At 33.5% G+C, this 17096-nt stretch overlaps 1 protein-coding gene across 1 annotated transcript; it reads right to left on the bottom strand.

Annotated features, from left to right (window-relative positions):
- Nucleotides 1–279: 279 nt before the first annotated feature.
- Nucleotides 280–8676, bottom strand: LOC108462284 (short integuments 2, mitochondrial). Its single transcript, XM_017762256.2, has 8 exons — nucleotides 8355–8676; nucleotides 8146–8250; nucleotides 7692–7769; nucleotides 4972–5113; nucleotides 4789–4859; nucleotides 3573–3669; nucleotides 2334–2548; nucleotides 280–660 (listed from the first exon to the last, which is right to left on the bottom strand). The coding sequence occupies exons 1-8, from the start codon at nucleotides 8520–8522 to the stop codon at nucleotides 421–423; spliced, it is 1116 nt and encodes a 371-aa protein (XP_017617745.1). The 5' UTR covers nucleotides 8523–8676; the 3' UTR covers nucleotides 280–420.
- Between the last annotated feature and the right edge of the window lie 8420 nt (nucleotides 8677–17096).

Here is a 17096-nt window from a genome sequence, read left to right as displayed (position 1 = left end):
ATTTAAATTCCTTAGTCTATAAAAATTTAGAATATAAAATGTTGGAATATTCAAATGTGATTGTTCCATGACTTTCAATCTAGATATAATGGACAAACATATATTTAACAGGAAAGCTCTTAAATGCACTTAAAATTAAAATATTAAATAAATAATGTGATATTCTTTTTTGTGGAAAACCGAAAATGTGAAAATCTCTTAAATGCACTTAAATTTTATTTTTTAAAAATCTACTATTTTGAACTTTGTTTTTAATAACTCTACTTGAATAGATTCCAGTTATGTTTTTAAGAGACCCAAAATAAGAATAAATAGAGGATAATAAGCTACTAAAAACCGTTGAAGTGATACAATATACCAATGATTCATTTCCTCCCATTTGTGAAAATTAAGGACTAAAATAAAAGGGGGAAAGTTATTTTATGATTCAGGGACATCATCAAGGACAAAAGAACCAAGTTTACCTGACCTAAATAAAGTAAGAAACTTCTTTGATACCATCAAACGAGCTTCAGATGACTTATGAGGTATCCTCAATACTTTCTGCAGCACTTCAAATTGATGTTCAACAAGGCACTCCATGTCATTCTCATCTTCGATATTACCACCAAATTCGGACAGAGTTACATAGAGTGCATGACGAACTTCTGCTACAAGATCCTGAAATTGAGAAACAACAAAGAGTGAGAACATTGAAATAATGATAAATGAATAAGGTTTTGTAGTTGATCCTTTTCTCTGAAATCTGCAAGTCGTAGAACTTATAATATCAAATAGGACTTGGGTAAAAAGAATGACGATTCAATTATGGCAAGCAGACAGAATTAAACCCAAGCTGCCGACATGTAGTTATAAATCATACATAATGTTCAAATATTTTCTCAAGAACGTTCTTTAACCCTTGTAAATTTATGAAAAAACATAATTATAGGTAATATCTTTTTCATAATAATGACGAATATATGCACACACAAACAGGATTCTGATTAAATGAAACCTTTTGTAGTCTCCAAACTTATAAAACCTATCCGAATCTCAACTTTTTTACCCTATGCGTGTATATTCATAAGCAATTGGACTGCACGAGATGAAAGTTCCATGACATCTTTTCTAAACTTCGCACAATCGCACAATCTTCATAAACATAGCTGGAACAACTCTGTAAATCTTTTGCTACGCAAATAAGAGACTAAGCAACTCAACCTAAGAATATAATTCGAACTTTACATGGCATGGAAGAGACAGGCAACCCACAAAATATTCTAGTTCGAACTTTGCAACTCTGCATACTGGAGACTAAGAAACTCGACCTAAAAATACGGTTCAGACTTTGCTTCACATGCAAGATACCGGCAACTCCCAAAAGAAACTAGTTCAAACTTTCCCCATGTTTTAAATACAGACAGAAAAGGACAGCAGCAGTTTCCATTAAAGACAAACTACCTCTTACAGCCTCAGTCTATTGCATTATACTAAGACTGATACTTATGCAATCAATATATTACATATATAAATCACACCATTTTCCTGGTCAATGTATAAATCACATTCTTTTAGGACATATGTCTAAACCATTGTGGAATCCAATAGAGATAAAGCCTTATATTTACCCTTTCATTTCAAAGTAATTTTTAAAGGATAATTTCAGCTACACTACTCTAGAATTTGTTAGATGCTATAATGAGTGCATCCAGAAGATCCTAGTCAAATCGAAGTGTTTCTTTTCTTTTTAATTATTTTTTCAAATGCTATTACTATAACTTGAGACTTCAAGTGTACAGCTGAATTCCAACGTACTTTTATTTGAGTTATAGACCAGATGATCTCTTACAGAGCCAACACTTATTGTTATCTATTGTCACGGGCTACTGCCTGCAACTATAAGCCTCGAATATAATCCTTTCTCGGAGAGTCACATTCTACTGTGTACAAGTGTTGATGCCTTGTGTTATGAGATTTTTGTGTGAAGGATTCAAGCATAGTGGCTATTGAGCCCAGAACAATCACAGATTTGAACATCCAGATTCATAAGAGTAACTATGCAATTCCACTTAGCCTTATTATCAGATTTCAACCTATCTATAATTTTGTCTTAAAGATTAGTCAAACTAGTAATGCTCACATAAGGATTTGCTAAATTTGACAGATCTTAATGAAACCTAATGCTGACCAAACATTAAAACTCAAAACAGTGAAATATCTAACAAAAACAAAAAACAGTATCATATCTAAGCACCGTGGACTACAATTAGACTTGACGACAAAACTGTAAAAAGCTTCTCACAGACTTAAACATCCTGAATAAGAGAGGAGAGAGTGTTGACCCTTACTACCTTGACATACAGCAGATCAGATGCATCGGGCAGCTTCTTCATTTTGGGCCGTAGATCTTTTGGATTGTAACCTGGTTTGTCCTCAGAAATTTGGGTGGTCTTTTCTGTTGGGTTAGCTAAATGCTTCCAGTGAAGTGGAGTGCCTCTAGTATTCAGCACAGTCAGTAGATATTGTACAATGCGATCCTCACCAACTACTGAATCCTTTACAGACCCTGCAAGTGCATCGAGGTAGTTGAAGTTCTTTCAATAGCTAGGGTGAAATGCAGAAAACTGAACTTACGACTTTTATATTAGCCAAAAGGATTTAGACACATCCTATCCAGTGATGTCACGGCACAGCAAAAATGGCCATTACCACCTCAGCCACTTCAAGGCAAGGCGACTTCAATCAGGCGAGTGCTTGGTGCGCTTTTCAGGCACCTTTGTTGCAAAGCCAGGCGCAAAAAAAGCACGCCTCACTAAATTGCCATTCTATCCTCCTATTTATTTTATTTTGACTTATAAAAGAATGATATAATATAATATAATATAATAAATGATTTTTTATTAATTATTGACCTAATTTTATTATATAAAAACCTAGTTAACGCTTAAAAGTTCAAACTTTTTAAGAGAAGATGAAGAAAATTTAGAGAGAGTTTCTGACGATGATATTTAATTTTGTTCTTATGGTGTTTTATTTTACAATATATTAAGTAACTTATTAAAATTAAACTATTGCACAATGTTTGAATTTATAAATTGAACTATATTAAAATTTATCTTTCTTTTACTAATTAATTAATACTTATTAATTATATGTATTAGTTACATATGTTTTCAAATACATTTTACATATATATTTATATGCTTGTGCCTCGGTTTACTCGGGCGAGCACCTTTTTTGCGCCTTGCACATCAGGCTATATAGAAGTCCTAGTGCCACGAGTGCACCTGGCAACCTTGACAACATTGATCCTATCTCTTAAGAAAATTTTGAATCAACAATATTCAGAAAAAAAAAAAGGTGCAGAAAACAATGTCACAACAACTTCCCACTAGCATAAATGCAGCAACTGTCCAAATTCCTTTTGCAAAATGAAGTCTAAAACAAGATAAATATTCAAGAAACAGCAGAAACACTCCATATTTTGAATCCACGTATCAGAACCCCCATTTGAGTATAGAACTATTACAAAAGGAGCACATGCTTATATGATCCATACAGTGCGATAAAGGAGAGTACAAAAAATGTACCTGCCAGAGCTAGCTTTAACCCTATCTCTATGTTTGGGATGTTTGGGACTAGTACCCCTGGTGTATCAAGCACATAAATGCTTGGTTGATGAGCAATCTGTAAGTTTGTGAGGACAAGGTATATTAAAACATAAGTCCTTAATATTATGTTGAAGTTACTATTCATGAATAAGAATGGAAGACAAAGTACTTTAATTGCAAATGACTGAAAAGAGAGAAAATGGAAAGGGAAAAAAAGATGGAAATGATTGTAGCAGAAGTAATAGAGAAACACGGGAAAATCTAGATAGTTCTTTAGAGAAATCATCATTATTAACTGTACATAAATCAAAAATAAAAACCAAGAAATTTTCCAAATGACCAAAAAAGTTATGTTTGTCCAACTTTAATGCTCAAGACATCACCAAATCAAACCAATAGCTAGAGAAAGGTGACAATTTCTGTTGGAAGGGCATGATGCAGTGACCAAAAATGAAATTGAGAAAAAAAGGATTTAGTCATTAATCATATTAATCCTCTACATAAAAAACAACTCATATTACAAAGGTTAACGTGGCTGATATATCCATTTAAACAAGTCATAATAAGTTGATACGCATATAATTTAAGATTAACATGCTCAATCAAACAACACCATTGTAATAGGAAATCTATTTTATTCAACATAACGATTGAGACAACAATTGTTATAACTTAAAAATAATTAAAAATATTTTCACAATTGACTTTGTATCAATATATTTTAAAACGAAAGATAAAGATTGAAGATTTAGTAAAACTTCATAATATAATTATAAATATCTTATATTTCTGCTTTACTTGGTAGTTAAGTGGATCATAAATAGATATGTATCTAAACAAGTGAACCAGCCATTATCCTTCATTAGTTTCAACATGGAGTCAATTTCACATTAACTAGGCCTAATATGACAAGTTCATTAATTGTCTTGAATAGTGACCTAATTTTACTAAATGCGCCAAAACCCACAAGGTATCTTAACCGGGAGTCGTGTTTGCAGGCCATGTTGGGCACTACGGTTCAAAAGCTAGACTTACTAGTTACAACCAGATTAAAAAGAACACGACGAAATGAAGTTCACTAAGATGACAAATCTTAGCCATGGCTTGGATGCCGTAAAATAGCTAAGTCCAGCTTGTATCTGGATTCATCAGGCACATGTATGTACAAAAGAGAGAGGGAAGTAGAACACTTGACCTTGTAACCAGCAATATCTTGAGTAACACCTGGCAATGGACCAACAGTGGCTTGTTTCATCTTCTCCTGCACTATGCATAAAACTCTATACTATTATTAATCAAGTCAATGTATCTGGATTAATCAATTTCCATGCTCAAAGATATTCTGTCTTAATATCATATCTAAAAGATAACTTCTTACGAGGAAAGCGAGTTGATGCAATTTGATGGATTGAATTTATCAAAGCTGATTTCCCCACATTAGGAACGCCAACTACCATAACAAGAAGGGTAGGCTCTCTCGAAATCACTTCCTTCAATTTGAACTCCACAAGATCAAGAAGCTAGAGAACATGAACCATCAAAGGGGAAAAAAGGAAAATGATAAAGAATAGCGTAAGTAATGGATGAAGCTAGAGAGCAATGTGAAGAAAAAATATTTCAAGATCATGCAAATACTGTATGAATAAGTACATAAGCAACCAATCATAAGGAGATACAATATAGAAAGGTTTATTGACTGACAAGCATAGTCAAATATGCTTAGCTCATGATTCAGATCATTCTAAATCAACATTAATAGAAAATCTAGAAAAATAAAGTACTCATATCTATTTAATAAACCTATGGGAAAAGAAAAAAACCATATTGAACAATCAATATCAAAGGGTGGAATAGTATAAGTGAGAACCTAAAATAACAGCTTTAATCTTGTCTAATCTAATCAGATACAGTTCTTGGATAATAGCATACTACATTTACCTGAAATGGCATTATCCAATGGAGACAATGTGCATAGAACCTGATCTTTCCAGTATAGACTTCAACCAGACATCAGCTTAAGCTATGAATGCCCCAGAAATTAGGTTTACATTTTTAGTTCTCTTTTAATTCTAACAAATAAGAAGAAATATTTGTAACTTAAAATCAAGATACACGCATTTCATAGTTTATTTTATAATACTTCTTCCCTTGGAAATCTCTTCGTCCTAATGTCTCCTTCCCCAGCTCCCACAAGTTGAGGGAAAATTTTCTAAGCATGCAAAGATAGCCCCCATTATCCAATGTAGAATGAAAAGGATAATTCCTGCACTTTAGGGCTTTGTTTCTCTAGTTTCCTAGTTTGAATAAAGAGATTAAGAAGGCTTTTCCTAGAATATATCTTGTTCTAATTTGATTTTTTTGGTTTTGTCGCTGCACCTTGGCGTGCATCTTGACATCATTATCTACATCTTTTTTCCATTATTATATAAATTTCAAGTCTAAAAGATCCAATAGAAAAAATCATTTTATAAATTATAATCATGTCGGAAAAGAAACAACCTTCAAAAAGGCCATGGACGTTGACGATCATGTAATTATACGACCCTATCCAAAGACTAACTTCAAAGTGAAGATTTCAAGAAATGAAATTGAATTGGTTCTCTTCTATATCAATTTGATCAATTTACATGGGTATTTGATACAAAATCCAAAGGCAAGATGTGCATCAAGAATTAACTTTTCTGAATGGTCCCATTACAAGGTCTAAAGCAAAGCAATTGAAGATGAAGTTACAAACTTTCATGCAAGAATTTCTCTTTAAACAACTTGAAGAAGCTTGTGAAACTTCAAGAGACATCAAAGACAAGCATTGGATCACTTATCAAAATTTGGAGAAGAGACCCAACTGAAGTAGGATTTCTGAAGGTCCCAATTGGAGTAGGAGAGTTTCAGTTTAAGTAAGGCTCTTCATTTTTAGAGTTTTAGTAGTTTTAGAAGTTTTTTTAATTTAGGAAAGATGTAAAATTCGGTTGACATGAATAAAATATATTCTTCAGCCGAGTTTAGAAGAGTTTTAGTTTGAGTAGAACCCTAGGACTTCTAGTTAAAGTACGAATCTATTATTTGAAAGAGTTAATATTTTATTAAAGTTTTGATATAATTAGTACTCCTTCATGTCATAGCTGGTTAGAAATGGTAGTTCTAGAACAGTCCAAGTCATACTAGGATTCTTGTAAAGGGTGACCAAAGTTCTTTAAAAATCTTATTCACCCACGGCCCGCCCTTAATTATGGTTTCTGGATGTTTCTTTGGGATAATTGATGAGGTTCTCAGCACATGTTTAGTACGTAAAGGTTGTAAATGAGATGTTTAGTGCATTCCAAAATTGCCTATAAGGATACAGAGCCGCTATATTTTGTAGTGGAGCTAATTAGCTAATTTAAAAGGCTAAGAGAAGCTTACATGATGCAATTATGATTGTAAAAAGAGCTTCAGAAAAGTCTACTGGTGTTACTAGAAGTGGTGAGGTAATAATACTAGAGGCAGCATGAATGTGCAATAGATGGGAAGTCTAAACTTTTTATTAGTTCTTATGGCAAAGTTATTGAGGTTTTCACACAACAGGTGACTAACAATGCTGGGTTTCATTCAACTGATGTGCTAAACAAATTAAAATAGCATACTCACTCATTCTTCTTCACTTCAAGTTTGTAGCTCATTTAAGATGTTTGTAGGTGTCAATGCCTCTCAAGTGATGATCTTTTCAAGAAGGCAGAGGAGTAATCTCTTCAGTTACATCCTTGAGGACAAGGATGTTGTTAAGGGGAGGCTACTGATACGTGCCTAATATTCTATTGTGCTGTTTTTAGTTTATGGTCATCGTTTTAGTCTAACACTGCATTAGTTTCTTTTAATTAGTTGTTAACTTGTAATTAGTTACAACTTAGCAATTGCAAAATGCCATTCAAGGCATGTAACTTTGGAAGGGCGGTACACAAAATATATATTCCTCTTTCCTGAAAACTCCCTAAAAAATTCTTCTCTTCTCTCCTTCTTCCCTTCTTTCTCTTTCTTTTCTTCTCTGTTGGTCAGCCTAACCTCAGATGGCCCATATCATACCCATATCATCCACAAGGGAAAGGAATCAAATCAACTAACCTTTCTGACAGAACTTCTGCTATGTGCACTTATAGGAATGCAATCTTGCTTACACGAATCAAAATAACGGACCCATTTCTGCAGAAAATAATTATATCCCAATAAGCATCATATTCACGTCATATTCCACAGACATAAGCTAACCGAGTTCATTGACACAAAACACCACATAATCTCAATACTGAAGTTTTCATTCGAAATAGAAATACAAAGAATTAGTAAAAACTATATTCGGTTATTACTTCTGCTACAACTTTCTCACTGGTAGCTAAATAGCAAAACAAAATTCGAGTAATTAAATGAATGCTTTTGTATCTTAAGGGGTTTTTTTTTTTTTTCTTTCTTGTAAAAACAAAAGGCAAATCAGCAAAAGTAACAATCAGACACAGCCAAAGACTAAACAAAAAAAGGGAAAAGAAATAAAGGAAAGAATTGAATGCAAACATGTACGAACATTGAGGACATTGGAGTTGGCTAAATCTTTCTTGTTGAGAGCAATGACACGCCTTTTAGCTGAGAGCTGAGGCTGCAAGTCTTGATTAGCAGACGAAAATGGAATCTGCAAATAACTATTTCTTTTTAACTAAAAAAAACAGTAGAAAGAATTTTTGAAAACTTGAGGAGGTATATTTGAAGCAGAATGAATAAAGAGAAAGGACTAACACGGGCATCACGAACTTCGATGACGAGGTCGGAGAGCTTGAGGCGGCTACGGATGGCGCGAGTGGCGGCGGCCATGTGGCCTGGGAACCAGTTAATGGCTCCACCATCTTTGCTGAATCCAATTTCTCCCACCTCCATTGCTTTCTTTATTATTCCATTTTTTCCCATTTATTTCCTCAAAGTTGTCCCTCTTTTTCTTCTTCTCTGCTCTTTTCGAATTTCGACAGAGATTATCACCGGCGAACTGCAAGTGAAATGAGAAAAACGAAATTGGGTCTAAGCCCATTTTATCTAATATTAAGCCCAGAAATACTCCACACCTTTTTAGGCAGCTGCTGCGATTGTTATTAATAAATCAAAATTAGGTATAATTTGAACTAGTGATTAATTTTTTTAATTGCTTATTTTTTAAATTAATTAAAATTAAATAGTTGCAATTTTTTAAAAAGGTTTAATTTATACATTTAAAAAATGGCAGAATTGGTACAGAAAAAATTGCAATTACTCTGATTAAATAAATACATGCATATATTTGAATTACTTAAGTAATTAAAATTGATTACAGATATATAGCTAGAATTAAGATTTTTTGGGATTAATGTTAATTGAAGGAGAGTCTTAATAAGTGTAGGTCTGCTACCCTAGCATGACATTGTCTGCCGCCACTGGCATGAGGTTTTAGGTTTTCTTGTTCTTTGTCTAGTATCTGTTTCTTTTTTGTTTATTAGTTTTTTTTGCAATCGGCATCTCCAGTTCTTTTCCTTCTACGATTTAGAAAGATTTGGTCTTATCTTCTGGCCTTTAAACCTGCAATTATGGAAGCCGAATTAGCCCACTTGACAATCAATGAAGAAGAGAAAGAAATCTTGCAGATTGAGGCAGATCTGAATACGAATAGAGAAGTGGGGGAGTTTCAACTAGTAGGCTGTTTCCTAACCGCCAGTATAATTCACTTCCCAGCCATGAAAAGTACTATGGCAAACCTGTGGCATCCTGCTCGTGGGTTCAAATTCAAGATCTGGGAGATAAAAGGTACCTTTTTCAATTTTTTCACATTATGGATATGGAAAGGGTTTTGAAGAGTTCACCATGGACTTTTAATAATCATTTACTGGTGCTTTACAAATTAAAAACGGGGGAGGACCCATTAAAAGTACCATTAATTTTCACTCCTTTCTGAGTACAAATTCACGATGTTCTAATTGGGATGTTTTCTGAAAAGGTAGCAGTACAATTGGGGAATTTTGTAGGGTTTTTTTAGAATATGATGGATCAAATTTGGGAAAAGAAAATTGAAATTACATGAGAATAAGAGTGCAGATTGACAGTAGGCGCCCTTTGAAAAGGAAGAAAAAGGTCATGTGCTGTGGAAGATGTTCATATGTCAAATTTAAGTATGAACAATTAATCACTTTTCTGTTTCTATTGTGGACGTCTGGGGCATAACGACTCTTTTTGTGAGGCAAAAATGACGTTAGGGGTGGAAATCACTAAAACAAGCTGGGACTTATCATTAAGGGCACAATCACGAATAGTTGGATCAATGAATAGCATATGGCTACGAGAAGAAGGTGAAGGAAAAAGAGAAGGTAGCTGGCAAGATAACCGGATTCTGGGAAGTAGATCATGGAATGAGGCAAACAAAGAAAGAAGTGGGACATTTATTGATCCGATTTTGGGTTTTAACATTGAAGAAGAAATGTCGCCTCTTGATCAAATGAGGGAGAAACCTTGGCTGGATCAGATACAAATTGCCATGGATTATGACTTGGAAGATGGTATTTTAATAAGGGAAAAGGGAAAAAAGCGTAATCGAGGGGAGATGGAAGGTCTGACAGGAAAGGAGGGAAGTGACAATGACAAGGCAAGGAATAGAAAAATGGTTGAGTTTAACCTTGTATCATCGGCGGTTGCCACAAGGCAAGCTGACCGAGCGCAATGAAAATCATAAACTGGAATGTTCGTGGGTTGGGAGCCCACGAACGATTCGGAGACTTCGACATTTTCTGAAGTCTCATAATCCCCAAATTGTCTTCTTTATAGAGACAAAGCTTTGTAAAAGATAGATGGAACGAGCACATAGAAGTTGTGGTTTTGTTAATGGTATTGAAGTCGATTCAGATGGTACGAGAGATGGGCTGTATTTAGCTTGGAAGATTGATGCTAATATTACACTCCAACATTTTTCTAGAAGACATATTGATGTGTTAATTGGAAACAATGAATCAAGAACCAATTGGAGATTTATAGGATTTTATGGATCCCCATACGCACAAGACAGGAACGATTCATGGGCTGTTCTGAAAAGTTTGACTTCTAATATGGATATCCCTTGGTTAGTTTGTGGAGATTTTAATGAAATTATGTACGGTTTCGAGAAAAAAATGAGAGCTGCCTAGAGATGAAAGAATGATGGAACAATTTCGAAGAACTTTGAAGGAATGTCAACTGAATGGCGTGGGATTTTCAAGACATTGGTTCACTTGGGAAAGAGGTAATTTATCGGAGACAAATATTTAAAAATGATTGGATAGAGGTTTTGTTAATGCAAAATAGATCACTTTTTTTTCGGAGGTGAAAATTTATAGGGCTGAAACAGTGGGCTAGGCAAATTCAAGCAGGTAGGAAAAAGAAAAAACAGGTATTTATGGAAAAATTACCCGAGCTAACTGAGATAGAGAAAAAACAGGTCTTTATGGAAAAATTACCCGAGCTAACTGAGATAGAGATGATAACAATTTGGCTGATTTGATTGACACGAAAATTTATTTAAATTTAGAGATCGAGAAAGATGAGTGCTATTGGGAGCAGAGGGCCAGATTGAATTGGCTGAAATTTGGGGATAAAAATACAGTATTTTTTCACAGTCAAGCCATACAGCGTCGAAAGACAAATTTTATTCATAGGTTGCGAAACAAAAATGAGAGAGAATTGAAGGCCTTGCAGGACATTGAAGGGGCTGCACGATCCTATTTTCTAAATTTGTTTTCAGAAGGGGATAGGGGGAACTATGACCATTTGATGACTAGGATTGATCGGTGTATTAATGAGGAGGACAATCGAAAGCTTACAACAACATACATAAAAGAGGAGATTCAAGAAGCAGCGTTTGCCATGGGACCCACAAAGGCATCAGGAGAAGATGGATTCCCAAGTCTTTTTTATCAGAAATGCTGGCATATTGTTGAAGAGGATGTCACCTTCTTTTGCTTACAACTCCTTAATGGGGACATGGACGTGAACTCTTTTAATTTTACTAATATAATGCTTATTCCAAAAGTTTCTAACCCTTCAAATATGACGCAGTTTAGGCCGATTAGTTTATGTAATGTACTTTACAAAATTCTGGGAAAGGTAATTGCAAATCGGCTTAGAGGGGTTATTGAAAAATGTATTGATGGTGCGCAGAGTGCATTTATGCCAGGACGCTTAATTTCAAATAATGTCTTATTGGCCTACGAAATATTGCATATGCTAAAACATAAGAGATTGGGGAAGAAGGGCTTTATGGCAATTAAACTCGACATGAGTAAAGCATATGATAGGGTTGAATGGAATTTCATAAAAGATATAATGCTACGAATGGGATTTGACCAAAAATGGGTGGATGATCTTATGAAATGTGTAACTACGGTTTCTTATTCAGTGGTCATTAATGAGGACATTGAAGAAAAGTTTCTGCCTACCAGAAGCCTTTGACAAGGTGATCCTCTAAGTCCGTTCTTTTTTCTTCTATGTGGAGAGGGTCTCTCGAGCTTACTAAGACTTGCTACAAATGAGGGGTTTTTCAAATGTGTTAAGGTTAGTAGAAGTAGTCCACCGATTTCCCACCTTCTATTTGCTGATGATTATATTTTATTCGGGGAGGCTACAACCAGGGGAGCAAAATTGTTTAAGGACATTTTACGCGAATATAGATCATGTTCGGGTCAATGCGTGAATTTTGAAAAATCAACGGTATTTTTTAGTAGGAATACTACAGAGGAAGATAGAATATTAGTTGCCAACTTAATGGAGATCCGAAGCTCAAACGAACCAGAACGATATTTAGGATTACTGAATATGGTGGGTCGAAGGAAAAATGAATCTTTTCAAAATCTGAAGGATCGCCTCAAAAAACGTATTGATAATTGGAGTAGTAGGTTTTTATCTCAAGGCGTAAAAGAAATTTTTATAAATCCATTCTCCAGGCCATACCTACTTATATGATAACTTGTTTTTTATTACCTAAAAAGCTATGTGATGAACTTGAAAGTATCGTTGCGAAGTTCTGGTGGCAAAAGGGACATGGAAGAAAGGGCATTCATTGGTGCGTTTGGAAAAATCTTTGTTTTTTGAAAGAAAATGGTAGATTAAGTTTTCGAAATTTTGGTCAATTCAATATTGCGTTATTAGCCAAACAAGGTTGGCGTCTTATTACTTATCCGAATTCATTACTGGCCAGAGTTTTAAAAGTAAAATATTATCCGCAATCAAATTTTCTAAATGCAGAGTTGGGAAATTTACCTTCACTTACCTGGAAGAGTATTTAGGCTGCCAAGGGACTTCTCCAAAGAGGGCTGTGCTGGAGAGTATGCAGAGGGGATAACATTTCAATCTGGGACGATAGGTGGATTCAAGTGATCGACAGAGTGGAAGGACATAACAGAACAGAAAATGAGGAGTTACAGTCAGTTTCAGATCTCATCGACATTCAAAATAAAAAGTGGAAGACAGAGCTGATCTATGATACCTTTTCAACGGAAACTGTGAAGAAAATTTTACAAATCCCACTTGCAGAGACGGATCATGAAGATATTCAAGTCTGGAAAGAAGAACCGTCTGGGGAATTCTCAGTTCAAAGTGCCTACAAACTATTACAATGGGCTAATTTGGATCCTAGTAATTACTTATTACAAACCGAAAGTACAAATTTTTACAAAAAATTATGGGGTTTACAACTTCCTTCAAAAATTACTATAACTATCTGGCGAATCTCTTGGGATTTCATCCCCCATCTAGCAAATCTTAGATATAGAAGGATTACTGTAAGTGACAGATGCCCCCGTTGCCGTGTTGGGGTTGAAGACAGTCCTCATATTTTCAGACAACGTCCTGTAATAATAGAAGTATGGCAGTGTTTACATCTATCTTGGGTCACGAACAATATGGATCAAATTCTATGAGAGTGGCTTACCTGGGTTTTCAAGAGAGGAACTGAGGACCAATGTCGCATTTTCTGTATTGCTTTATGGCTAATCTGGTTCTCCAGAAATCAGCTCATGCACGAGAGGAAAGAGACGACAGGGAGAGAACTTGTCCAACGAATACAAGGGTATATTGAAGAAAATGAAAGAGTGAGAGAAACTTAGACCCTTTAAACATAAGTAAAAATTACAGAGTTCAAGAGGATATACCGAGAATAACGATCCAGTTTGATGTGGCGTTCGACAACCGAAACTTAAAATCAGCGACAGGTTTGGTGGTTTGGGGACTGATGGGCGAACTCCTGATTTTAAAATCGACCCTTCACAACAACATCCCTTCCCCTTTCACAGCAGAAGCATTCACATGCTTGGGAGGTATAAAGTTAGGGATAACAATGGGTATACAATCGGTTATAATAATGGGGGATTCTAAAACCGTAATTAAAAAATGTCAAATGTCTTCAACAGATAAATCAGAGATTGGAGCGATCATAAAAGACATTCAGAACAAGAATTCATGCTTTCAAAAAATTATCTTTAAGCACATCCATAGATCAGGGAATTGGAAAACACACAGATTCGCAAAGCACACTCTACAAAGCGGAGAGATCTCTTACCTGGTGGGAGAGGAGGTGAATCAGCACCCTTTAGTCTCGAAGGAAAGATGGGCACGAAGGCCAAACTGAAGGAGAGGATGAAGAATCTGATTTCAAAAAATGGATAGTAAATAAAAGCTTTATCCTTGGTATTGCTATCGTCAAAACGGATAGGGGCTTGGAAATGACAACTCAATTAATGGTAGTGGAGGCCAGCCGTTTGAGATGACTGAGTAGACAATTAGTTTCATGTTTTTATTCAGACGCATTTATTGTTTATTGTTTCTTCTAAGTTACGTTTTTTTACAGCTTTTTAGGAGGGCTTTATTAATCCATAAAGTAATGGGGCCGGATTTGAATTAGGTTTGATGTAATAGGCCAGGGCTCAAGGGTCTTTGTTGGGTCTTTATGTCTTTTTTCTATTCTTTTCTAATAATATACTCAGTCAATTGATTTAAAAAAAAAGATTATTTGGGATTAAGTTATGTATTTGTCTATTAATTACAATGCTAATGAAAGGATATCATTTACTCTTTTATGCAGGTTATAATTCTGCTATTGTGAATAAAGTCATGTCATGCCTGAGTCATGTATGTAACTTACCAATTTTTGATCCGCTACCTTAAGAGTACACATTTTCAATATATTAAAGCAATTGAGTTATACTCATATGGTCATTCACTTATTTAGAATTTAGGTAAGTCACATCATTAACACCATAAATAGATAAATCGACAAATGAATATAAGATAAATTAAAATTAGGTACTATCTGATGTATTGTTAATCTAAACAATTACATTTGTCTCTATTTTTGGGAGTCAATCCAACTTTGATATCCATGCAAGTTATCTCCCCAATTAAACTTATAGACAATGTAATAATCCTAACATGAATAATTTGTTCAAACTAATTTCATTAACCACGGATAATTTGGATTACCTATTAATATAAATTATCTTATTGCATTATAACTCGATCATATAACACAACTTAATATGAGTTAAACCATGTGTAATCACTAAACCAATATTTGCTTTTTCATTTTACTTTATATGTATAAAAAAACCATTGAAGACAACCATACAAAGAATATTAAATAATCATGTGGTGATTTTACAATTTATTCAATCAATTTAGACAATTACAAGTAAGCTATGACAAAAGCATGGGACTAAGGGCACAAATCCTAACAATCTCCAAATTGCTTGATTGAAGTAATTCAGATATATTTTGCGTTCTCATACCTTCTTGTTTCTTAAAATTACTAGCCACAAGATTCAATGTAAACACATCGACATGATAATTTTCAAATGCGATTTTGATTATATTTTACTATCCCATCCCTTATTGCCTTTGGTATGATATGATATTTGCAATTTATATGCTGTCTTCTTATGATATTTTATTTCTTTAGTGATAGTTATGGTCGCATTACTATTGCAATATAATGCCTATGCTTTTAGAAAAAATCTCATAAATATAAGTATATGTTATTTGATCGGAGTTTTAAGCTTTTGCTTAGAGTTCATTAAGTTGGTGATTACTTATTGCTGAGCTAGAATAGTTTGTTTGAAGAATAGCTTAGCGTTCGAACATGAATTCCCAATTGTAGTGCGATAACTTTTATGTTGTTTTTATAAAATGTTGCTATCATTTTTTTCAATGGAATCTAGCTTCACGTTGAGATTTAAGAGGACATGTTTCATCATAAACAATTTTCCAACAAAAATTTCTAAGTCATGCACAGCTGAAAGTGCATCATAAAATAAATTTTCATTAAGAATCGAAGAAATTTGACAAAATAAGTCTACTAGTGCCATAAGAATGAGCTAAGATATTGACAATTGAAAATGAGGCTTGATAAACTGTAGAATTAACTTAAGCAAGTTTAAGAGTTGATTTGTTGATGATAACTTTAATTATTTATCACTTAATTTAATTTAATTAATATAGTTCTCGATACCTAAATTTAAAATTTAGTTATTGTACTTTTATTTTATAAATTTAATTCCTTCACTTTTTAGATTTTAAATTTTAGGTCTAATTCTTAACATTATTAACTTATTTTGTTAAATTTAAATTCATTACAAAGTCATTTCTTTTAGATACATTACTACTAAGTGAGTATTTTTTTTAATTTCACATCAACAAATTTAACCAAAAAATAGTAACAATGGACTTAAATTTTGAAATTTGAATATAAAGGGATGAAATTCCTAAAATAAAAGTATATGAGACTAAATTCTAAATTTATGAAGAGTATAAGAAATTATGAGATATTTTAACCAAAATTCTATAAATGACAAATGATGTGAGGGAAAGCAATTAATACCAATAATGAAATATGAATAATTTTCATTCAGGCATAATATATATATATATATTAGTAAATATTAGTTTGTTATCTCCCACTTATTTCAGATAAATATATAATTCTTTATATCAATTAAATTAAATAATTATTATTTAAATATTAATAGACACGTGGCAAAATTTTAATCTCACTTTTATAATTAAAAATTTCACCTTCTAAATAATTACCTTTTTATTAAATAAAATTTAATAATTGTGTTAGGCATAGATTGTTTTAGATTAAATTATGGTTATGATTTCTCTACTATATTAAAATTTAGAATTTAGTATCTATTCTTTAACTTTATATAATTTGGTTCTTCTACGTAATATAATTAGTTAGTTCAAATAGTTGATACCCTTAATTATTTTGGTTAAAATGTTGATGTCAATTTTTTTAAAATACCCAATCCAACTTCACCTAGAAATATTTATTGTGTTTAAAAAGTATTTTAAGAGAAATTCACTTAATCATTTTAATCAATATAGCTAAAGATGTAATTTTTTGGACTAACTAATGTCATCATAAAAGTAGATGATTAAATTATGCCAAATTAAAATATAAAGGCTAAATCTCAAATGTGAGCATAACAGAGATCAAAACTA

The sequence above is a fragment of the Gossypium arboreum genome, chromosome 2 (assembly GCF_025698485.1).
Source record: "Gossypium arboreum isolate Shixiya-1 chromosome 2, ASM2569848v2, whole genome shotgun sequence".
Taxonomy (NCBI): domain Eukaryota; kingdom Viridiplantae; phylum Streptophyta; class Magnoliopsida; order Malvales; family Malvaceae; genus Gossypium; species Gossypium arboreum.
Note: the sequence above shows the minus strand (reverse complement) of the source record. Positions and strands in the feature narration are given on the sequence as shown.